Here is a 24,754-nt window from a genome sequence, read left to right as displayed (position 1 = left end):
TGCTCAAACAGCAACATTACACACTAACTAAAGTTAGAAAAGTGAAATCATAATCAACCACCCCTTTAAAACAAAAACAAATGTAAATCAAAAGATGAAATATTTTATTTGTTTACCTGCCTATCATGTGACCATAGACGGATAACGTATGTAGAAATATGAAATTAAATAATTATAAAAAATGAAGTCTATTTGCATAATTCCCATGAAAATTAAGCCCTATCTCATTTCTCAAAAAAAAATGTAATGCTCAATTTCTTTAGATAAAAATGTTTGCTAAATGACAAAAGCTAGTTGTAAATATCATTACTGTAAAGTGAAAAAATAATTATACATTTAAATTGTAAAGCATTTATACATTATAGTATGTTTGAAGTACAGTAATGAGCAATGTATATACTGTACATATTTATCTATATAGTTTTTCATTCTTTTTTATTTCAGTTTTACTTTTAGTTAATTTACTACATTAAGTTAATATAAATGTTGCTTTTTATATTTGATTTATTTTAGTAAAACATTTATTTTTTATGGTTTTATTTTTTGTTTTAACTATAATAACCCTAGCGTGAAACATGCAAAAGTGTTATTGAAATTAGAATAAAAATGTTACATTAAATGGGTTTAGCTGACAAAACCTGTTTGGAAACCCTGCTTTACATGATAAAACAGCACTTCAACATTCCGGATGCATCCGAAGGTTTCTGCACACCTATAACATTAGCACTTTGCAGCAACATTACAGAAACTATTCACTTTGTAACAGTCACAACTCACAGTGACTGTTAAGCCACTTAGTCTGTTTATAGTGCAGACTGCTCGAAACCTTATAGAGTAGACAGAGCTGGACTCAGCACATTAACACAGTAGAGAGCAACATCAGCATGAGCGTCTGCTTAAGACAGCAGAGCTGCAAGTGTTTGCATGTGGATGTACAAGAAATACCCTGACATTTAAAAGTCAAGCTTTCCAGTGCAAATCAGAAAACTGTAATCGTCTGAATGATTCGACTGAATCAATGAAGTTGGAATGATAAACACATTAATAAACAACCGCATTTAAATATTTATTTCATTACAAAAATTGTTAAAGGTCACACTAGGACTACTGTCTACTGATGACTCAAACAAATTTGTAAATTGTTTACTTGCGCCAGTTTCATTTAAACGAACTGTCCGAACAAACAAACTCACTAAAGTGAAAATTCCTTTAACCTGAACAGCCATGGCCACAAATCTCCAGTTACTATGGCTCTGATTTACATTTAAGGAGGCAGAATAACAGAACATCCTCTTAATGCAGTAAAACTATGAAAGATATTCAGTCGTGGGAAGCTCTTCCATTCGTTCAGCTTCTTTCCTTAATGTCAAGAAAGTACAAAACACACAATAATAGAAGACAAAGAGATGGAAGATGGAAGGTTTCGCTGCAAATACACAATATGACTCCATGGCGAGGCAGATGTGTGAAAGAGCAATTGTGTGACATTTAATTAGGCAACACTGGACGGTCTGTCCTAATCGCATTCGTTCTCTTATCTGAAACGAAAACCCTTGAATGTGTTGTTTCACTGGTTTTAGACGTTCTTCCTCTCTTTTGTTCCTTGTCCCTCCCTCTCCTTTCACAGGCTGCTTTGTCATGTTTATCTGCGTTGTCATTGCCTCAAAAATAATGATGTAGACCAGAGTCTCTCTCTCTCTCACACACACACACACACACACACACACACACACACAAACTATAGATTGAAATAATAACGATGATTTCGTATTGGTTGTGACCCTTGTGGGGATCCCAGCAGAGCCTGAATAGAGTGAGAGGAGTGGAAAGGTCCCAGATAAAACAGCTCTTCACAGATTAACGGGGGAAGATAATCACAGCCAGATCTAGATTATTAAACTCACACTTTCACACATTAGGGTGAGCCGGGTCAAACTTCATCCCAAAATCTAAATATACACCACAGGTCAAAAGTTTGGGGTCAGTAAGACTTTTTTTGTTGCTGAAAGAAATTAATACTTTTATTCAGCAAGGATGCATTAAATTGATTAAATATGACCTTGATACTGTCAACATTGATAATAGTCAGAAATGTTTCTTGAACAGCAAATCATCATATTAGAATGATTTCTGAAGGATCACGTGACACTGAAGACTGGAGTAATGATGCAATGATGAAAATTCAGCTTTGATCATAGGAATAAATTACATTTAACAATAAATTCAATTAGGAAAAAAGTTATTTTAAATAAATAATATTTCACAATTTTTACTGCAAATAAATGCAGCCTTGGAGAGCATGTTTTCTTTCAAATACATGAAATCTTACTGACCCTAAACTTTTAAATGGTAGTGTAGAAATATGAATATATATATTTTTAAGAATATTTAATTATAACAAAAGTCTATTTTTGCATTATTTCCATGAAAATTAAGCCTCAAAAAAATTCCTAAACAATTTATTTGGATAAAAATGTTTGCTAAATGACAAAAGGTAAATGTAAATATCATTACTGTAAAGTGAAAAAAAAGGTATTTAAATATTTAAATTGTAAATTATAGATTAAAGTATATTTGTAGTACTGCTTTGAACGTATGTTGATTTATATTTAAAATATCATTGTATTACAGTCATTTTTACCATATACAATAATGAGAGTCCAATGAGAATTGGAAAAAGCGAAATTACGGAAAAGTTAAATTCTCAGAATCATTACAACTGCGAGATTTTTGATGGCTCCACATACAATTTAGCAGCAAACAGGCAATAACTGACGCGATACACATGACTGACAGCTAGAAATGTAAAACAGCACTGTAGACGGAGCGCTTAGAGACTGACACACTAATGGAAGCAATTTAGTTCGACTTAATCTTGTTCCTATTGCCATTTGCAAACATTGTAAAAATGCAATTCTGAGCAGGATCAGTTATTTTCTTTAAAGTCTCCCTGTGGTGAAAATCAAGTTTTTAATGTTGTTTATGTGTCTATGTGGTGTTTTTAATATGCTTTAAGACAAACCATGTGCAAATTCATATATCGACACCATTGCTGAGTATTTTCTCCTTAAAACTGCAGTGAACCAAAGACAGTCTCAAACACACGCTTTGAAATCGCTGGTGCTTCTGACGTCACAAACTACCTTGTAACCAATCAGATCAACGTGTGATCGTCGACGACTGGATCTCTGAGCCGCTGTGAGTGAGTGGAGGCGGGGCTCATTTGCATATTCATAGAACCGCGTATACTAAATGAGGCAAGGGTGTAGAGTTACATCAAAGTCCTTTTAGGCAAGTCGTGCCACTCGGCCGCCATCTTGGCAACGCCTCCGGGCAGCTATTTCGGACTAACAAGACCAGGCTCCTATCTAAATGAATGGGCAGAGAGTCAGAACTGCACTTTCACTGGTCACCGGGACATAAAAACTGCATGTATAGAAACAGCAGTAAAATATGATAAAAATCGCTGGAAAAGTTTGATGACTTTGCCCCAAAATAAGGTTTAAAACGCCTTTTTCTCCACAGGTTATACTTTTACTACGCATGCGCAAGGGTTCACGACACCAACTTCATTTACGTCTCTATCCAGAATGCCGGTGTTGTGCCAAGCACTTAAACAAATGCTCAATGTCATTTGTTTTATCAGTGTACAGTACAATATTTTGAATTATTATTTTCTTGTGTCTTGTGCTTTGTCTACCCCTGATATGGACAGAATTTTTTGTAATCTCATTGTATAACGTTATGTGTTCTGTCAAATAAAATTATTTTTTAAAAACCCTTGAAGAAATGCTGTGCTTATTGACGTTAGGGATACAGTCAGCATATAACCAGAGACAATTTATATAACGTTACCATCTATATTTACACAACGCACACATATACTGCATATCAAATCTGCCGCCTTCACGTTATCACCCTCTTCCATGTGGATTCCATCTGATCTTGCACACACCACAACTCGCTGTCGCCATATCGTCTCCGCTGTCGCAAAACCTCAACTGTGCGCATGCGTCAGTGGAACCAGACGCTAGGCTTAAATGTTTCCCGGCTTGACTGTTAAAAGCAGATGATTGGCTTTCCAGCGGGAGGGGCGGGACATGTGCATACAACCGCCATCTTTGCCGTTACGGGTTTTCCTTATATAGTTTGAGGATTGAGGAAGTGGCATGTCTCTTATATAAATTGTCTCTGGTTACATTCAAGCTATTCTAACCCATGAAGTATTTTTTTTCCAAGAAAAAACTTTTAAATATGTCTTTTTGGTAATCAAACATGAGTTTTAAGGAATACAATTATTGACTACAGGGGGACTTTAAGTGTTTTCACTGTTTAGTGGTAGTTTGAGAAGTTTTAAGAGCAACATTGCATATACTAAAAAAACATTGAAGTACATATTTGATAAGTGACATCTGTGCTTCCACACTCTTGAAAAGCACCAGGCGCTTCTGATGAGCACAAACCCATCTACAAATGAGCCGATTACACATCTTCTGACAAACTGCATCTGTTCATTTGACTTCAGCAGACTACATTTCATTCTTGTTGTTTAGGAGAAAGAGCGTAACAAAGAGAGAGAGAGAGAGCGCAAGGTTTCAGAAAGGAATCATCAATCTAACTGTGTCTCTGCAGTCGGTCACTGAAAGAACCGTGTCACACGAGAAAGACGTCTTCATTTGAAGAGCAGGATTCACCCTGAAAAGATCTCGAGGGGTCAGACTCGCGTCACCTCTGGATGTTGAGGGGGTTGTGTTTTTACTCAAGATCTTCTCATCCTTGTCTTCCCTACCAGTCACGATCATTTGACCTCAGCTAAAACACTGTTATCTGCTCTCTCCATCTCTCTCTGCGATCTGTTCCTCTCAACAGTGAAGCGGCTGACGCAGAGCCATCATTACACCAGATATATTTCAAGTGAGATATAATAAATCATTAACATGAGATCCAACAGATCCAAACCTCTTGTTATTAGTGTTGGGGGTAATGCACTACAAGTAATCTAGTAAAGTAACACATTACTTTTAAATATACAACAAAATATCTGAGTTACTTTTTCAAATCAGTAATGCAAGTAACTTTGTTTTCTTATTTATTGACTGACAGCTCTCCTGTCCTCATGTTGAGAGAAATCGTAAGTTCAGAACATGATGCTTATTGTAGCTCTAGACTGAAGTAAAGTAACGCTTTGCAATGACTTACTTTTAGGTGATTAACGCAATATTGTAACGCATTACTTTGTAACTTTTACTTTGTAACAGGGTTCCCACACCTTGGTTAACTTCAAATTCAAGGACCTTTCAAGAACTTTCCAGGTCCAATATCCTCAAATTCAAGGACTTAATGTGGGGACACATTTCAAGTGAGAGCAAGGTTACATCGTGTTACCTTGTAAGATACATTGTTACAGTTTTTTTTGTGTCAAACACAACTATGCAAAAAAACTTTTTTTGGCCATATGACAGAGATCAGATATTCTAGATTATATTTGTCGTATTTCTGATTTGCATAAAACTGAAGAATATTCGGTACATCCTATACTGTATTCTAAAATGATCTGATATTAACTTTTGCATGAAACGTTGAGGTACCATCGTTGTAGTTTGGTGCGAAAGCACTTAACGGGAAACACTTAACGTAGCGCGAAAATGCGCGTAACTAACGTAAATCAAGTAAGCTAGTATGCTCTGCCATAGGCCACGAATTGTTGGCGAAATAACACATTAGCGGACTTGAGGGAATAATATGGAATTTTTTCCAGAAAACTTCTTGCACAAAATAAATTCAAGCACTTTTAAGGACCTGTATCTATGTATGTTTGTTTTCAAAAACTTTTTTCAGGGCCTTGAATTTTTTTTTTCTGATTCACAAACTTTCAAGGATTTCAAGGACCCGTGGGAACCCTGTTGTAACTTTCCACAACATTGCTTGTTATTATATCTTTCATATACTGACGTGGCTGATGTAACCTTGTTGAATGTCAATGTCTGGAGAAGCCAATGATGAGTTTGTGGTTCTGTATGTTTGACTAATGGAATACAGTGCGAGTTTCCAGAAAATCAGTTAGAAAAGTCATTCTTTTCTAAACTAAGATTGCAGATTACACACATATTCAATACGGCTGCATCTCGAAACTTCAGCTTTAAGCAGTGATCTTCATATTACTGGACTTTTCATATTTTTTTATAGGCGAGTGCTACCTCAGACACTTTAAATGTCCTAGCGTGGTGAAAGTAAAGTAAAGGAATAAAAAAAATTGATAAGAAAGTCAATACTTATTGAGTAAAAATGATTTATTTTTCAGTCTTTTTTTTTTTTTTTTGTCATTTCCACTCAAGCTGTAATTTTGACATTTAATTATTTTGAATTGTGTGAGTTTAGGATACATAAAAAGCTATGAAATTATCTTAGCAAAGGATTATGCCTTTTTATTAAATGTCATTTGCAGAATGAGTTGAGATGGAGACCGTATTACAAATACTGTATTACTGTATTAAATTTCAAAGTATTGCTACTGACCTATAAAGCCCTAAACGGCTTAGCTCCAGTGTATTTACCGGATCTTCTATCACCCTACAATCCATCGCGCTCTTTAAGAGCACTAAATTCGAGGCTTCTGGTCATTCCTAGGATATCTAAGTCCACTAAAGGAGGGAGGGCGTTTTCACATTTAGCTCCTAAACTCTGGGATAGTCTTCCTGATATTGTTCGAGGCTCAGACTCGCTGTCCCAGTTTAAAACTAGATTAAAGACGCATCTCTTTAGCCAAGCATTCACATAATACTTACCTTTTATACTACAGTTAAATCGGATCAAATGCATTAATGTTATGAACAGCAGCTATGCTAATTATTTCCCATCTGCTTTTCTGTTTATCATCTCGGGACGCTAGTCCAGTTCGTCAGCTCCAGTTTGTATCCAGCCTCTCATGGAGACTTCAGATGCCCCAACACCTGTGAAGAGACGACTCGACGCCTGTGAAGAGACGACTCAACGCCAGCGATGTTATCCCCTAAATTAATACATGATTAACTAACTTTATTTTCTATGTACATTTCTGAAATGCACTTTCTGTAAAGCTGCTTTGAAACAATATGTATTGTGAAAAGCGCTATACAAATAAATTTGAATTGAATTGAGACTGGAAATGAATTTTTTTCATGACGGAGAAATGAAATATGCGGTTTTGCGCTAGGATCAACATATGAAAATGTTCCTCTAATGCATGTGAAATAAGTAAATTCTGAATGATTTTTTTTCAGAACAGAGATGTACAGGGCCGCAGTGAGGAGCTTGTCATCCTGCCATGTGTGTGTTTGAGTGTGTGTTAGCGTGAGGGGTGACTGTGGGTCACTCTTGTGGACACAGGGTCATGAGGTCACCCTAAATCACTGGATTCTGACAGATTCTTTAGCGATCTTCCTCCAGGGCATCACACCCCCTCTCAGGGTTACGGTGAACGTTTATAGAGTTCACCAGCAGGGTCTTCAACAAACACCAGAAAAGTCACTCTTAAATATCACACAGCCGCTCAAAGCTTTCAACAGGCATGTCACGCAAGCGCAACACAATCCCAGCGTTCCCAGCACACAGTAGGTGCAGCTGTGGTTACACAGTAAGTGGACGCGAATCATCCTTCAAGATGAACAATGGCAATTTGAATCCACTCCCAGATGAGATTGCTGTCTACTGGCGGATTCTCACCTCACACGCAGACAGCCTGAAGCAGCACACACACACACACACACACACACACACACACACACACACACACACGAGTACAGATGTCTGCATACTGAAGGGACCATATTCTACTACACTTTATTTGCTAGTGAAGGTTTCTTGCACCAATAAAATAAAATAAAATAAAATAAAATAAAATAAAATAAAATAAAATAAAATAAAATAAAATAAAATAAAATAAAATAAAATAAAATAAAATAAAATAAAATAAAATAAAATAAAATAAAATAAAATAAAATAAAATAAAATAAAATATTTAATGAATAGATTTTATTATTACCCTGGTCCCAAACATTTTCTACCCTATGTCTGATCATTATGAACATACTCTACACAAAGATAAGAAAATTATAATTTTTTAGACTATTTTAGATTTTTTAGAAATAAAATAGTAAAAATAATAATAAATATATGTTTTAATATTTGTATATTATTTTGGGTTCCTCCTTTCAAGAGATTAGAGGAAAGGAGGTCAAATCAGGACGCAGCTGTCTTGGAAGTCAATGCTTCTCAAACATCTGCACAATAACATGCTACTGAAGGTGTGTGTGAGTGTGTGTGATATTTCAGCTTCTGTGCATCAGCACTTTTGAACATGTGGACAATCATAATAAAAGACTGAGTCTGTGCGTGTCTGGCATGAGAAGAATTAAATGGACAGTGCTGGTTCTGCATTTCTAGAGATTTCAAGATGATTGAATGGACAGATGGGAAGGAGTATGAAGAGAGAGAGAAAATAGTACCTGCAGGAGAGAGATGTTGCTCAAACTCAACCGGAAGAGATGATTCCTACAAAGAGAGAGAGATATTTTAGGTTTGACAGGTTTGTGTGTGTGTGTGTGCGTGCGTGTGTGTACGTTCATGTGTGTTACCTGGCTCCCACTATCAGCTGGTTCCTGGTGAGGTCGAGTGCGAGCGGCGAGTAGTCGTTCACTCCAGGCACAGAGAAGGAGAACAGCCACGGGCTCAAAGCTGCGGCAGAAAAGAGCCACGGGTGACATTTACACAGTTAGCTGTGAGCCTGGACGTGTGATCTGTTGTTTAGCTGCTGTTTTCCACTGTTTAGACAGATGTTGGAGAACATGTGCAAAACTAATCCCACAGGTTAACTCTATGCAAATGATAATGTGGCGACTATCAGCATTTCCTCTTCAAGTTGCTGCGAGCGATTGCACTGTTCTGTATGATTTGTCTCAGCGCACACACACAGTGTTGATGTTTAGCAAACTGTGAAGATTGTAAGTGAGTCTGATTCATGCATTAATAATCTTGTTCATGATAAGATGCATTATCCACTGATGACATTTACATGCAAACACCATTTCCCTGCATAATGTGATTGAATGACATCTTAGTTACTGACATCTACTGTACACTATTGTTCAAAAGTTTTGGTTGGTAAGATTGTTTAACGTTTTGAAGCTCTTCTGCTCACCAAAGCTGCAGTTATTTTATTTGAAATACAGTAAAAACAGTAATATTGTGAAATATTAATAAATGTGAATATATAGTAACATGTGATTTATTCCTGTGATCAAAGCTGAATTTTCAGCATCATTACTCCAGTCTTCAGTGTCACATGATCCTTCAGAAATCATTGAAATATTCTGATTTTGTTTTTAAGAAACATTTCTTTTTGTTTTCAATGTTGAACATTGCTGGATGACAACATTGTTGCTTAATAATTTTGTTGAAACTGATATATTTCAGGATTCTTTGATGAATAGAAAGTTAAAACGAACAGCATTTATTTGAAATAGAAATCTTTTGTAACATTAATACAGGTGTTTACTCTCACTTTTGATCAATGTAATGCATCCTTGCTGACCCTGACTTTTGGACTGGAGTGTATAAGCAGATTTTTTTTAAGTTACAGAGCCCACCAACAGTCGTGCAATTCAGAGGCAGAAACAGCTGCTAGCAACCTGGTGAACTCCAGCTGTGTGTGTGAAGATACTTAATATATGTTGTCCTGTTTAAGAGAAACATTGAGAGAGACACAAGGGAAAGCGACGGTTGGGAGTCCAAACCACACACACTGGACCATTAATGAGGTGTGATGCCAATGAAACCAGACGCCCAGTCACAACATCAGCCACAAATGAGAGAACAACACAACCCACGAACAGAAAGGCAGGGAGGAGGTGAAGGAATAGCTGGCAAATTCTTATTAAACTTTAAATACAACCATAGGCGTCGATTTCGGGGGGGACGGGGGGGACGGGGGGGACGCGTACCCACCAGATTTCGTCATGAGTCATTTTGTACCCACCACTTTTAACTTCTGTCCATATTAATTTGACTTTTGGTTCGATTTTTCAGTGGTTGTGAGGAGCAATATGAGAGAGAAATTTGGTAATCATTGTCTGACCCAACAAAAAAACATTATAATATTCATTTTATTTTATTTTCTGTTTTCGCATTTATGAGGGAAAAAACAACGTGTCAGTTCTCGGTTACGGATGTGAGCGCTCTGAAAGCGGCACTAAAAGACTGCTTTAAAACTTTCAAAGAGACCTCAAACAGAACAGCTGCCTTTCTTTAAAGTGAATTTCGTTTTGTATTAATTATATCCTAATTATAATCAATGTTTCATGAACCAATGGATTTAATAAATAAGAAGTAAATAGGCCTATAGCAGATAATCGCGACATTGGAGGCGCCGGCGAGTGAACTGGAGTTCGTCTCATAAATGAACCGAAACTCAGCGTATAATGCACAGTCACATTCACAGCGTATTTAGACACATTTAGACGCATTCATAATCATTACTTTTACCGGTTCTTTGTGGCAAGCTTTATGCTTGGGGTCGTGCGCTTGAGTGCGGCTACATTAGGTAAACGCTCATTATCCTGTAGGCTATATAAGTAATTAAATTCATATAAATGAACAACTAGCCTACTAGTCGACTAGGAAAAAAACTTTTAGTCGGAAGCAGCCCTTATTCCACATATTTTCGAACCAGGCAACAGTGTTGAGCGAGCGACCCTGCGGAATGAGCGAGCGGAGCAGAATATTCAGAAATGCGCTCTCCACTCACGAGCTCTGATCGGAACAAACCCGAACCTCATGCTGAACTTGCGCAGAAACATCAAAATAGACATAACCAGCTTTTTATAATGTTTTTTAAAACTAAACACTATTTTAGCACAAATTATGAGCTTAATGGCGATTTTTTTATAATTATTTACAAAATTAGAATATAGTAAAAGTTGTTTTTTTTTGGGTGGCCTGTTGAAAAGTGGGGCCGTGCCTGAGCTACAGGACATCGTCTTTCAAAACATAACCTGCGCGAAAGAGAGAAAAAAAATGAATGCGTCATTGTACCCAGCACTTCTGAAAATGCACTTCCGAATGCGTCTCTGTCCCCAGCACATTTCAAACCAAACTGACGCCCATGAATACAACCTTAGCAACCATTCACACTACTTCTTTTCGAAACGTTTTAGTGATCTGTATGTGTATCGCCAAACATTTTGACTTCAATAAGCGTCAGTGAAGACAATGCCATTGGCTGCTGTGCTTCTTGTTGGAGGTAAAGGAGAAGATAAAGGTTATTTTGGAATATCACACATAAAACTGTTATGTGACAGCCTAATATTACATAGGCTACAACAGCAAAAACGCCAGTGCTTATTTGCCAATCAGAACATTTAGCCAATTAGAAACGCTCTCTATCTGGCGATAAGTTCGTGCATTCAGGTTTGTTGACATTGGCTTGTCTTTTGGAGAAAGAGCGTGTTGTTAAAGGGATGGGGGCGTCTTCACTTTTAGACTTTTTTTCCTGTTTGCCAGATTGTGTGTTAATCTATGGGTCTCCTAATGTCTTTAATAGTACATCCGCTACTAGTGCAATTTACTAACACTTGTGTAATGGAGGAATTATGAGACGTAAACACAGTGTAGCCTCGCATATTAGCAGGGCAGACTGTGTCGATTAGTGTGTGATGTTAGAAACTGCAGGGTGTGTGAACATACTCCTGATATTACACACAGCTGTGTTAACCTTTAACATCTGGGCAGCATATGATTAAAAGAAAACTGCTGGCTGTTAGCTAGTCTCAGATGAAAACATACGCTGGATCGGCAACAGACCATTAATGAACGGACTGATGTATTATCCATACAAAGGGTGTTTTCTCAAAACAGAGAGCTCTAATCTGATTGACTGGCTTTGCGGACTTTCCAAGAGACAAAGCGCACACGTTTTATAACAAATGAAGCGAGGTTGGTCTCTTTAAGTCCCTGTCAGGCAAATATGTTCACTTGGTTGGCATATTGGCATTCAATATCAAGCTAATGCATCTTCTATATCGGATTGAATGTAGAACTAATAAAATTCGACAGAAACTCTTTAGTCTAAAGTTTATGAAAGAAATCTCTTATTCTCACCAAGGCCATTTACTATCACATTTACTTGATCAAAAACACAGCAAAAACAGTAATATTGTGAAATATCATTATAGTTAAAATTTTTGAAAATAACAGATCCCTCGGAAATCATTCTAATATATTGATTTGTTGCTCAAGAAACATTTCTTATTATTATTATCAATGTTGAAAACAGTTGTGCGGCTTCATATCATAAATAGATTTTCTGTGTTTTTTTCATTATTCTCGAATGAATAAAAAAAAGTTCAAAAGAACAGCATTTATAAGAAACGGAAATCTTTTTCATTACGACGTTATGAATCTCTTTACTGTCACTTTTGATTAATATAACGCATTCCCAGTGAATAAATATGGTCTATGCATTGTGTAGAATAAAACTTTTTTTTAAAAAGGCTCTTGTATCTGAAAGTTACAGCCGCCAAATTGAACAATGTGATTTCTCCCATTAATTTCTCTGTTTTTATCATCCTTATGCTGTCTGCGCTTTCACTTAGATGGTCTCTTCTGGTCTAGATGCAAACACAAGCAGTTTTACACGCTCGTCACACTGCACCGAGATGTTTGGGGGAAAATAATTCAAAAGCTTATCGTTTTAACCTTTGGCTGCAAATGCGAGTGATGAAAAGGGCAGGAGAGAGCGAGGTATTTTACACCCACCTGTGTAGGAGGTAACAGGGTGCATTTTTCTCCGGCACTCTTCAGGCAGAGAGGGCACAGGCTCGGGGTCAGAGGTCGCTGGGAGTGAAGGCGTCTGGGACGAGACGAGAGGCAGAGAGAGGAGGCGGAAGATGACAAGTCCAGCGAAGGACAGTGGTCCTGTCATGGTTCCCGTAACAACCACTCCCGAACTTAGGAAAAGTGAGAGGGTCCTGACATGGCGAGAAAGGAAAAAAATCATCATGTTATTAAAGGGGTGGTATAATGCCCTTTTCACAAGATGTAAAGTAAGTCTTTGATGTCCCCAGAGTGTGTATGTGAAGTTTTAGCTCAAAATACCCCACAAATATTTTTATATAGCATGTTAAAATTGTCACTTTTGAGGGTGAGCAAAAACGCACCGTTTTTGTGTCTGTCCCTTTAAATGCAAATGAGCTGATGCTCCCGGCACAGAGGGCGGAGCTTCAACAGCTTGCACTCACACAGACACACACTGAAAATGTCAACGTTTTTGATTGATGAATTCAAAATTTGAATGATTTGCTAGTCATTGATTAGCATATTCTGTCATGATAATCTATAAATCGTGTTCAGGGGGCGGGGTTTATGTAAATTCTAGGGTTGGTGATGTCACTAACCCGGGAGGAATGTGGTGTAGTCTCTACCAGCCATTTGTTGTAGTCCTTAAAAAGCAATTTCTTTAAAAGAAAATATCTCTATTTGCTTTGAACTTTGAGCATCGTAACTTTGCAGATGTTGTTTATGCTCAAATAGCAACATTACACACTAACTAAAGTTAAAAAAGTGAAATCAATCAACCACCCCTTTAAAATTGGAACCTTGGAAAAAAAATATGGACTTTTTGAAGCTAGAAAGCCTCAGTCTCTATTTTTAACTGAGCGACTAGTATAAAGGCTGTTCATGCAAGGACGATAACTATAACGATAACTATATTAGCGTCTACACCATCAAGAAGATATTGTTTTGTTTATTCTAAGCATGCGCTGGAGTTTTATGGTCTGCCACTTTAAATGCTTGAGCTCTTTAAAGAAAGATGGGTTCTGATTGGCTGTCAGTGTTTTTTTCATTCATCAGTTTGACAATTAATGACATGGTAGTTATTTTTAGGCAACAGTCAGTAAATGCACGGAACCAATATGATGAAACATTCGATTTCTTTATCAACTTTACGTTCACTATAACTGACTGTACACAAGAATACTTGTGGATAATTTTGTGAGTGTATGTGTCCGTTCAAGATCAAGGAGTCGCGAAACAGAGCTTGATCTTGAGATCTGAAAGCGCCTCGGTGAGCGTGTGTGCTTTGAGTGTGTGCGCACAGAAAACAGCGCGCGATTGTAAATCGATATCTCTTTTGTCTCTTCATGCATTTGAATTGTGTAAAAACGCTTGAGTGTTTTAAATTGGCTAACACGTGCAAATAATAAACTTTCACTATATAATCTTTAAACGCAATTAATCACATGCGCTTCGAACCGTGGGGCCTGGTTGGTACGGATCACGGATCAACTATGATCCGTTGCACCTCTAATCATTATAGTTATTGGTGTGAACAGGCCTAATTCTTCGGGGAAAAAATCCTTTTGCGTTGCAGGGAAGAAAGTAAATTGGGTTTGGAATTACATATGGAAGAGTAAACGATGGAAATACAGATAACAGATTTAAAAAAACTTCAAGAACAGAAAGAAAACAGATGGACATGCAGATAAAAAGACAGATACTCAGTGAGCAGCAGAGAGACCGCTTCATCTTCTCCTGATGTGTTAGTTTTGCTATTTCTAATCTAATTAACCTCCATCTCTCATCATTGTAAATGACTGGACCTCTTCCAAGACCTGCAGCGGTTCCACATAATGTTATTCTAAAACACAACATTGATTTTGCCGTAATTGTCAGCCTGTGGACGATGAGGCAGCAGATCATTAAAAGTTTAATTAGAAGTTGAAGAAGGGATTTTTGATCTATTTTCAGCCTGTCATGGGAAACAATGGGTCTCTGTGATCTCGGACGGTTCACCCAGTTAATCTTACCATTAGGTGTGTGACAGCGCATGAGGCTCAGGTAAACCCGACGTGTAAACACTCATCTAAGACACACACAGCTTCACTCTAAACACACACTTCCCAGTTAGCCTCCAAGTAAACACACAAACACGTACTCAATCACACTTAAACATACACTTCCTGATGCGTCACAGAGAAACCACTGAAGCATCTGTCTTGGCTTTACACACACAAACACCAAACATTACCCAATCTGTAGAGACTAGAGAGGTGGTCTGATGTCCTGTAACTAAGCACACTTTTTTCCACATTTTTGTACTGATTCACTTAAACTTGATACCATATGACAGTATCAATTGGAAAAACTCATATACTTTTCTAGTCAGTCCACATCATCTTGAATACACCCCCAAAAAGCTATTTTCCAGGATACAAATACACTTAAGAGGAAAGACCTACATGCCCAAAAGTGTCAAGATTATGATCAATAACATCGTAAATCAGGTTGTGCTTTTTCTTAGCAGCTGAAGCCTCTGTCAAAAGATGATTGGCTCTTGGCTATTCTTAAAGCTGCCATATATTGACTGTCGCACATTCGTTTTTCAAGTCTCCTCCTTTATATAGTCTGTCTTCTTGTGTATGTACCATGGTACTGAAGGATTACCATAATCTTGTACCATGGTATTTACATATTTCAAGGTTATTCAACCAATATCATGGTATTGCCATGGTGATACTATAGTATATTTGGAAAATTGGTTGAATCGATTATTTAAATATGGCAAACTGTGTGCATTGGAGTTCAACTGAAACAGTGATATTATTGTAATTGACTAAAACTAAAATTAAAACTATTAAAGAGCATTTATGGTAACGGATACAAAGATGAAATAAAATAAAATAAAAACGTAAAAACCTTTTTAAACATGTTTCCTTGGCATCTGAAATAAGTTTAAGAAGTTCTACAATTACTAAAACTAAAGCTTAAAAAGATGCAATTAAAGTGAAATAGAAATAGTTAAATAATAATAATAATAATAATAATAATGACAAAATCACATAATTAAGTTACCAAAAATTTACTAAAATGAAAAAAAAAAAAAAAAATTTAAGAATAAAAGCTAATTCAAAATATTAATAAATACTATAATAGTATATCAATAATACTAATATAATTACTAAGTATAAATGCTGAAATCATCATTTAACACAGGGGTGCCCAATCCTGCTCCTGCCGATCGACTGTCCTGCACAGTTCATCTCCAACCCTCATCAAACACACCTGACTTTCATTTTCAAGTGATCCTGAAGACCTTAATTGGTTGCTTCAGGTGTGTTTGATTAGGGTTGGAGATCGGAAGGAGCAGGATTGGGCACCCCTGATATTAACATTTTACCTTTCTAATTCGAAATATTAATAAATCCTAAAATAGTTAATAATTAATACTAAAATAACCCAGAAATCATTTAAATTTTTACCTATTTTTCAAACAGCTTTTATTCAAAACTCTATCAAAATGTTATTATTAGAAGGGGGGAAAAAAGTATACTATATCCCCAAAAATAAATATTGTGAGAAAGCTTTCAGCTGAAATTGATTACATTAAAGATAGGTCAAATATATTTACATTTTACATTTTATTTAATAAGCTGATTTGTGTCAATTGTTCTGGGTTAAATACTTTCTCATATACCTATTTAATGGGGGGGGGGGGGGGGGGGGGGCTATGAGTAAGTCTGATCAAAGGAAGAGTGTTTGGGAAACCCTTTTTTTTTTTTGCAGTTCCACTTGTTGAACCAATTAGTGGAGACGAAACTGCACACTTCAGCTGTAAAACATGTATTCAAAACTCTCAAATTCCAGTTAATAAGGAAAAACAGACAGCAAGTGGATGGGGTAGAATTGTGTTAATGGTGAGTATTTGAATTCTTTGTAAATCTGTATAGTTTTCTGTGTAATTCCCTGGCAGCAGGATCCAGGCTCTTATTCTTGGCTCGGGAAGCGTGACGCTGTGCAACAGACACTTCATCGCCGACCATGTCTAATGTACCTCAATAGCAAAAGACCCTCAATCCCCCCAAATCCCCCTTAATACCCCTCAGCACCCTATTCATGCCCACCTTCTCAGACTCATCAGAGGCCACAGAGGTGGAGGGATGACAGAGAGAGATGGAGACCCATGAAAGCCATGATGGCAGTGACAAATGCACCAAAGGGGAGGCCCGGGTCACACAATGGGCAGACTAGGTGGGCCACTGACGGGCCGTCTGGGCCAATTCATTTTTTATTAAAAGACGAGATATGAAAGAAGAAGATGAATAAATAAGGTCAAAGATGGCTGACACACACAAGCACCAATCACTGACAGATATCCATGGGGTCAGAACAGGTTAATAATGAACTGACAACTCTTCTAACTAGATTAGACTGAGTGAACAATTCAAACAATGTGTGTTACTCCAGATATTTTAAGATGTTTGTTGGTAATTCAAAAGGGTACCTTAATTTTTCAGCCCCATGTCGAATGTCCCCGTGTTGTTTCTACACAACATTGCGACATTGCATGAGGTCATGTCTGGTTTACAGGGAGTTTGTTTCTTGCCTCTGCAAAGTATTATAAAACCCATCAAAACAATCACTGATTTGAAACATGAGATTATGAACTAACCGAAATGAGGTTTCACTTTTACTCAGGTTTTGTCGAAACACTTTGTCTGTCTGGTCAATATATATTAATGCATAAACTAGCCTACCTTTAAAAGGTTCGGGGCCAGTAAGATAAAAAATTTTTTTTTTTTTTTTTTTATACTTTTATTAAGCAAGGCCATATTAAATTGATCAAAAGTGACAGTTAAGAGATTTATAGTTTTACAAAAGATTTCTATTTCAAATAAATGCTGTTCTTTTGAACTTTCTATTCATCTAAGAATCCTGAAAAACATTTATCACAGTTTCTTCAAATATGGAGCAAAAATTCTTGAGCAGCAAATCATCATATCAGAATGATTTCTGAAGGATCATGTGACACTGAAGACTGGAGTAATGATGCTGAAAATTCACTTCATATAATAAAGCTGTCAAAAATGTTGTACAATTTAGCATTACACTTTATTTTAAGGTGTCCGTGTTACAGTGTAATTATACATTTAGGTATTGAGTAATAATAATTAACTACATGTAGGGTTAGTTGCATGTAATTATGCACAATTTATAGTTATTACTACAGTAACTGCATGTAACAAGGACACTGTAAAATAAAGTGTCACCAAAGGCAGTATCAGATTCTGACTTATAAATCTTATAAGACATACTGTACTTTCAAGTCTTGCAGATGCTTTCCCACCTCAGTTGCTGTTCTCCCACATGCAGGTTTAGTCAAAGTAGCTCTTTAATATCTAATGGGAGACCCACATGACTTCACCTCTTTCTCTGTCGCTCTAAAGCTCAGTGAAACACAAAGGTTGTGACTGTCAGGACGGGGTCCTGGAGCTCTCTGCGGTCATGTGTTGTGTTGTCGTCTCGTCGGCCCAGTCTAATCCAGACTAAAAGATTTAAAGGCCTTTATGTGGAATTACAAACTGAACTGGCGGCTCAGTGCCCTGGACACCCATGGACACTCCCTCTAAAGCAGGTTCAAAGTTCAGGACGTGAGCCCAAAATGACCGCTATGGTGTGTGTGTCCTAAATGATTTATGTGTAAAAAGAGGCAAATATTTTTTTTAAGCAATGTTCCGGTCAATGCGACTCAAGCATGTTGTTAATTACCAGTTTGTGAGAGAATTTTAGTGCTTGTTATCAGTGTTTTTCAAAGAAGTTCACCAAAGCTGCATTTTATTTCATAAAAATTCTGTAAAAACTGTAATATTGTGAAATATTTAAAAAAAAAAAACATTGTAAAATGTAATTTATTCCTGTAATCAAATCAGAATTTTCAGCATCATTACTCCAGTCTTCAGTGTCACATGATCCTTCAGAAATCATTCTAATATGATGATTTGCTGCTCAAGAAACATTTCTGATTATTATCAATGTTGAAAACAGTTGTGCTGCTTAAAAGTTTTGTTGGAAAAAAAAATGTTTCCTCAAAATTATTTGATGAATAGAAAAGGTCAAAACAGCATTTATTCAAAAATAATAATTGTACCATATCAATGTCTTTACTGTCACTATCGATCAGTTTAATGTGTCCTTGCTTAATAAAAGTATTCATTTCTTTAAAAAAAATCTTACTGACCCCAGACTTTTGAAAAGTCGAATAACCGTCCACAAAGTACAAACTTTGTCTACAGAAGTAAAGCATAACAACGACGTTAGTCTTCGATGCGAGATGCGATTAGAATTTACAGCAAACACATACTTTTATACAGACTCTTTAACAGAAAATACAAGCTTTCATGATTCTGTGTTTTGTCTCACAGACTTCCATCGTAAGTGATGTATAATGTAAATTTGTTTCCACAAACTGAGGGACGAGCCAAAAACGATGTGGTTATCACAAGCAGAACACAGATGCTGTTGATAGAAGTTGTTTTCAACACGATACATTCCTGAGATTATGCAATGTATAAACAACTGAATTCTTTGGATATTAAGTTTCGCGTGTAACAAGGACAATGAGTGAAAGTGCAAATATACGAAGGGCGTTGAACGAAAAGTCTGCCAAAAGTCAGATCTTGATCACAGATGCTCTCCTCTCAAGCACATTACTGGAAGACAACTAATCCATGACGGACCTGAGTAAACAGTCTGGAATAAACACAAGGATTAATGCTAATCCACAGTAGATAACACTGTCTCCCTGTGACACTGCTTTACAACCACTGCAGCATCAGGATGCTGATACTGAGGATTTATGGACTCGATTCATCTTTAATTGTCCTCCGTCAGGAAAAAAAAAAGCAAGTGGGAGGGAAGGTATAAAGGAAGACAAGTAAGGTGATAATGAGCAGCTGTGATTGCAGGAGACACTTCAAGGTGAAACTCAGGAAAGTCCAGACGTCAGTTTAGTTCAGATGTTACAAAAACAACTGAGCTGGTCTCATTAACTCTTTGGTTGAACAAGAAAGTCTAGTTGATTAAGCTAATTAAAGACCATATGAAATCAAAATTGACCGTGTTTAATTCCTGCAGTTGTTTTGAGTGGCTAGGGCTGTCAAAATGTATGAAAAATGACATTTGAATTTTATACTTAAATATTACTAATATTCAAATAATATGCGATTTTAAAAGGCATAATTTCAGTTAGGAGGAAAAACCAATATTAATGTACCGCATAAAATTGTTTATTCAAATTCAAAGCAATGAAATAACATGAAAAAAAAGTGTATAATGTTCAAAATAGCATTTATAAATCATATATAATTTTGTAAATCACATAAACAATTATGAACAAAACTATGGAAGCTTTTTTCAGCCACAGAATCAAAAATAAAAAAGGTAATTGCTACTTTTTTTCTCATAATTGCGAGTTTACATCTCGTAATTCTGACTTTTTATCTCAGAATTCCATGATATTAAGTTGTAATAGCGATATTTAGCTGTTTTCTCTTTCTTTGCTTTTGTTTTTCTCTCCTTAATTTCTTACCTTGTATAAGCTACTGTTTTGTTAATTTGCAATTAAAAAAATAAAAAAAAAATACAAAAAAAGCAATAGCGAGTTATAAAGTCAGATCTGCGTGATATAAAGTCGCAATTCTGAGGAAAAAAGTAATACTTTTTTTTACTTTGAATTGGACTTTATAACTCTCAATTGCGAGTTTATATCTCACAATTACGAGAAAAGATGTAAGAATTGCAAGATATAAACTCGCGATTGCGAGAAAAAAAGATAATATTAAAATGTTTTATTCTGTGGCGTGAGAATTGTCAGTTTATATCTCGCAATTGTGACTTTATATCTCCCAATTCTGAGAAATAAAGTCAGAATTACGAGATTTAAACTCGCAATTGTGAGATAAAAAGTCGCAATTATCTTTTAAAATGTTTTATTCTGTGGCGGAAACAAGCTTCCATACAAAACAGCATCTTGTATTTATGCATAGTTTAATATAAAGAGTGTCGATCCCACAGAGTATAATTTTTTTTGCATTTAAATATATGATGAGATGCAATGGACTGGCAAAACCCTCACAAAGTCTTGAGACATATTTTTTTTAAAGTTAAACTTCTTTTAACTTTACATGGCTTTCTAAACAAGCGGCTCTCTGTCGCGAGACGCGAGTGAAACGGTCAAAGATGTCCGTCTAGCGCTTGTTTGCACAGAAAACAATGGCTCTTTTAAAACAACTGCAAGACCATGTTGTTAGGAGAACGACAATCGATGCATCTACAGCCTCGTTCATGAAATCCAAGCACAGTTTTCTGTACAATTCACCATGCTTGCGTAAATTGTAATTATCCATTCAGTGCAACAATTTCCATAAGAAATTCATTCTGCTTGCATGTCATGAATGAAGTCCATGCGTAGCCTGTGATAACAAGTGTCGTCAACATGACAGAAAACTAAAAACTGCCTTCAGATATGCAGATGCACTCGACTTAAAATTCATCATTTGCAGAGTGCATGCAATTTACTCACTGATAAATAAATAAAACTGAAAAAAACCCTCCTCAACAAACATGCCCTTTGACATCGCCTACAGAGAACATGTTTTTGCCAATGGGAGCCCGGCCACAATCCCCAACATTTCCTCTAAGCGCTGAAAGGGGTCACACAACCAAAACCTTTATCCCCAAAAAGAGACCCCAAATGAACTCTATTCCCATTCACGCAGCTGGAGGTCCGTGCGCTACCCTAGTTAGGGCACTAAGACGGGCCGGCAACCTTTACCGGCCAAGAGCCAACGCCAACCTGAGATACACGTACAGCTGTGAATTAGCAGCTCCAATCAAGCAGTACCACGGATATTTGTTGTATCTCTGACTGAAAGTGTTTGCCTTTTTCAGATGTGTCCCTTGTCTGCTATTTTTTTCCCCCCAAAACCTTCCACTCCTTCGCTGTCTCTGCGTGAAAGCCTCCTCTGTGAGACCGGCCAACTATCTGCCAAAGCAGAGGCTCTTTAGCACGTGAATGAAGTCCGTTGAGCTTTACAGGCGCTGTGAGCGAGCACACTTTCCCTCAGCGCTGACCACGGACCCGACACCGGGCAGAATCTTAAACAGCGCCGCAACAAGACCGGCCTTTTATTGTGTCCATCCTCACGCCATTCACGTTTCACTCATTCTCTGACTCCCCCCTTTCTCCGTCCATCTCTCGTTCTCTTTGTGCCGTTAACAACGTGAGATTTGTGACAGAAGCATCTGTCTAAACAGAACTGGTGTATTAAACAGATTTAAAATGGAAAAGGAAGGTTTAAATTGACTTCGGGAGCTTGAAACTAAACTCACTGCTTACAGCTGTGTGATATTTGCATATTTGTCCCTGAACCGTTGCACATCGAAGGCTGGCCCTGAATAATGGACGACATGAACTTGCGGATCCATGCATTTTCATTATCATGGTTGTTTAGGTTTCCTTTTAGCAATTAATTCTGTGCTGTGAAACAAATCCTACAGCCACTTATTTATATTTATAGCATTTCAAAACAAAAAAGAAAAGCTGCATTGTTATATGTTAGTTAATGCAATAGTCAACGACTTTCACAGCATTTAATAAACTTGGTTAATGTTCCACATATACCAATAGTTAACTTCCTAACATTAAATGTTGTAGTTAATGAATCGCATGAAGTGCCATTTATCAAATTATCATCAACCAAGATTAATAAACGCTGTAAAAATAATAGTTTTATACATTTAAATTTATATTAAAAGTATATCGTTCAAAAGATTGGGGTCGGTAAGATTGTTTAATTGTTTTTTAAAGAAATCTGTCATCCTCACCAAGGCTGCTTTTAATAAAAAACAATATTATTGTGAAATATTATTGTAAATTAAAATACCCATTTTCTATTGTAATCGATTTTAAAATGTACTTTATTCCTGTGATCAAAGCTGAATTTTCAGCATCATTACTCCAGTCTTCAGTGTCACATGATCCTTCAGAAATCATTCTAATATGATGATTTGATGCTCAAGAAACATCTCTGATTATTATCAATGTTGAAAAAAGTGATGCATTTTTTTTCTGTTTTTTTTTGCTGAATAGAAAGTTCAAAATAACAGCATTCATTTGAAATAGAAATCTTTTGTAGCATTATAAAGTTCTTTAATGTCACTTTTAATCAATTTAAATTGATTTAGAAGACCACAAAGTTACATATAAAATTATGAATATGATTAAATAAAAAAATTCAAAACTGATTTGAAATTAGTTGAGAAATATAGACGGAACAGAACAACAAAATGAATTGTCATGACAACAAAGACTAATTTTATTACACTGAAATGGAAAAAAATGACTTCAAGACAAGTTAAAAAAAAACTGATCTGAAATCAGTTGAGAGAAATAAACAGAACAAGGAGACAGAAATGACAAAACAGACTGCAATGACAACAAAAACTGATTAACAAATTAAATTGAACAGAATTGAACTGAACTGAAATAGACAGAAGAGGGGAGACAGGCAGACAAACAGACACAAAGAATCAAAATGCAGTGAGTCAGTGACAATATGGACAAAACGGATAAATTCTTGCATAGTAGCTCCATCTATTCAGACAAACACAGACGCACTTGAAGTGGTCAATCACACACACACACACACACACACTCAGAGGCCAGCGCCACAGGCTGAGAGAACAAAGAGAATTGGACACACAATGGGGGAGGTCTGGAGATGACGGCCAAACTGTTTATCAGAATACCTCAACAAAGACACGGAGAGAGGGAGGGGACAGAGAGAGAGACGGAAGACGGGATGGAGCGGAGAGAGGACGAAATTGGAAAAGATACGGGAGGACACGAGGGGAGGGAAGACATGTGGGCAAAATTGCTTCCAGGACAAAAAGAAGAAGGGAAAGCACAGTGCAACAAGATGAAAAGATTCTCATAAGTGGATAGTTTTCACCACGGATGGATAGATGAGAAAAAAAATAAAAAAAGAGTGTACTCACCAGGAGTAAGGTGTCAGCATGGGCTCATTCCAGAGGAGCGCATCCGATAAGACTTCAGATCTGTTTAACAGAATCCTTACAAACAGACAGACAGAGAGAGAGAGAGACAGAGAGAGAGAGAAATAATTTTAGTCAGCCTCTCACGGACGAGTAAAGGGGGAGATGAAGGGGCTTCGGTAATGTGTGCAGTGAAGCATTCAGCCCTGTGAAAAACAAACTGTTAACTTTCTCAATGGAGGGAGGCTGCTGGGGGCACGACGGCTGTGCACGAGGGTGTGTGTGTGTGTGTGTGTGCGGCATCTGTGGCGAGCAGACGTGGGGAAAGAAAGGGTTAAAATTCCTCTAACTGTTCCCAAACTGAGGCTGGTGCACCTCGGATGCGTACAGCAGCATCGGTACGTATATGAGCACTGATGCTACACTTAAAAATGTCTGGATTTCACTGCTTTCGATACAAAAAGTAGCGTTCAAGCACAGTTTTTTTTCATAAATCCACTAAAAATCTAAAATTAAAAGACTAAAAACCACTAAGCACGCCAGATCAGTTCTCCTTAAGATCACACAGGTGTCCTATGTCCTATTTATACACTACCATTCAAAAGTTTGGGGTCTGCAAGATTTTTTAATGTTAAAAATACAGTAAAAACTGTTTTCTATTTGAAAAAAAGATTTTTTTAAATGTAATTTATTCCTGTTTTCAGCATCATTACTCCAGTCTTCAGTGTCACATGATCCTTCAGAAATCATTCTGATATGCTGGTTTCTTTTTATTATTAACGTTGAAAACAGTTGTGCTGCTTCATATTTCTGTGGAAACCATGATCAATTTTTCTGAGGATTCTTTACTGAATTGAAAGTTCAAAAGAACAGCATTTATTTGAAATAG

General features: G+C 36.8%; 1 protein-coding gene across 2 annotated transcripts in view; it reads right to left on the bottom strand.

Moving 5' to 3' along the window:
* The window catches only part of sema5bb (sema domain, seven thrombospondin repeats (type 1 and type 1-like), transmembrane domain (TM) and short cytoplasmic domain, (semaphorin) 5Bb), a 66,170-nt gene that overhangs the window by 20,921 nt on the left and 20,495 nt on the right, over window positions 1-24,754 (bottom strand). The window contains exons 2-5 of one of the 2 annotated variants that reach the window (XM_084426990.1): window positions 23,869-23,943; window positions 12,790-13,001; window positions 8,613-8,712; window positions 8,484-8,529 (exon numbers count right to left, since the gene is read on the bottom strand). In XM_084426990.1, coding sequence (XP_084283116.1) covers window positions 8,484-8,529; window positions 8,613-8,712; window positions 12,790-13,001; window positions 23,869-23,888 — 378 coding nt within the window. In that variant the 5' untranslated portion in view covers window positions 23,889-23,943. Of the gene's footprint in view, window positions 1-8,483; window positions 8,530-8,612; window positions 8,713-12,789; window positions 13,002-23,868; window positions 24,059-24,754 lie in introns of those variants that run through there. The other variant, XM_084426991.1, reaches the window with a different exon arrangement.

This window comes from Rutilus rutilus (assembly GCF_951802725.1).
Source record: "Rutilus rutilus genome assembly, chromosome: 12".
Lineage (NCBI taxonomy): Eukaryota > Metazoa > Chordata > Actinopteri > Cypriniformes > Leuciscidae > Rutilus > Rutilus rutilus.
Note: the sequence above shows the minus strand (reverse complement) of the source record. Positions and strands in the feature narration are given on the sequence as shown.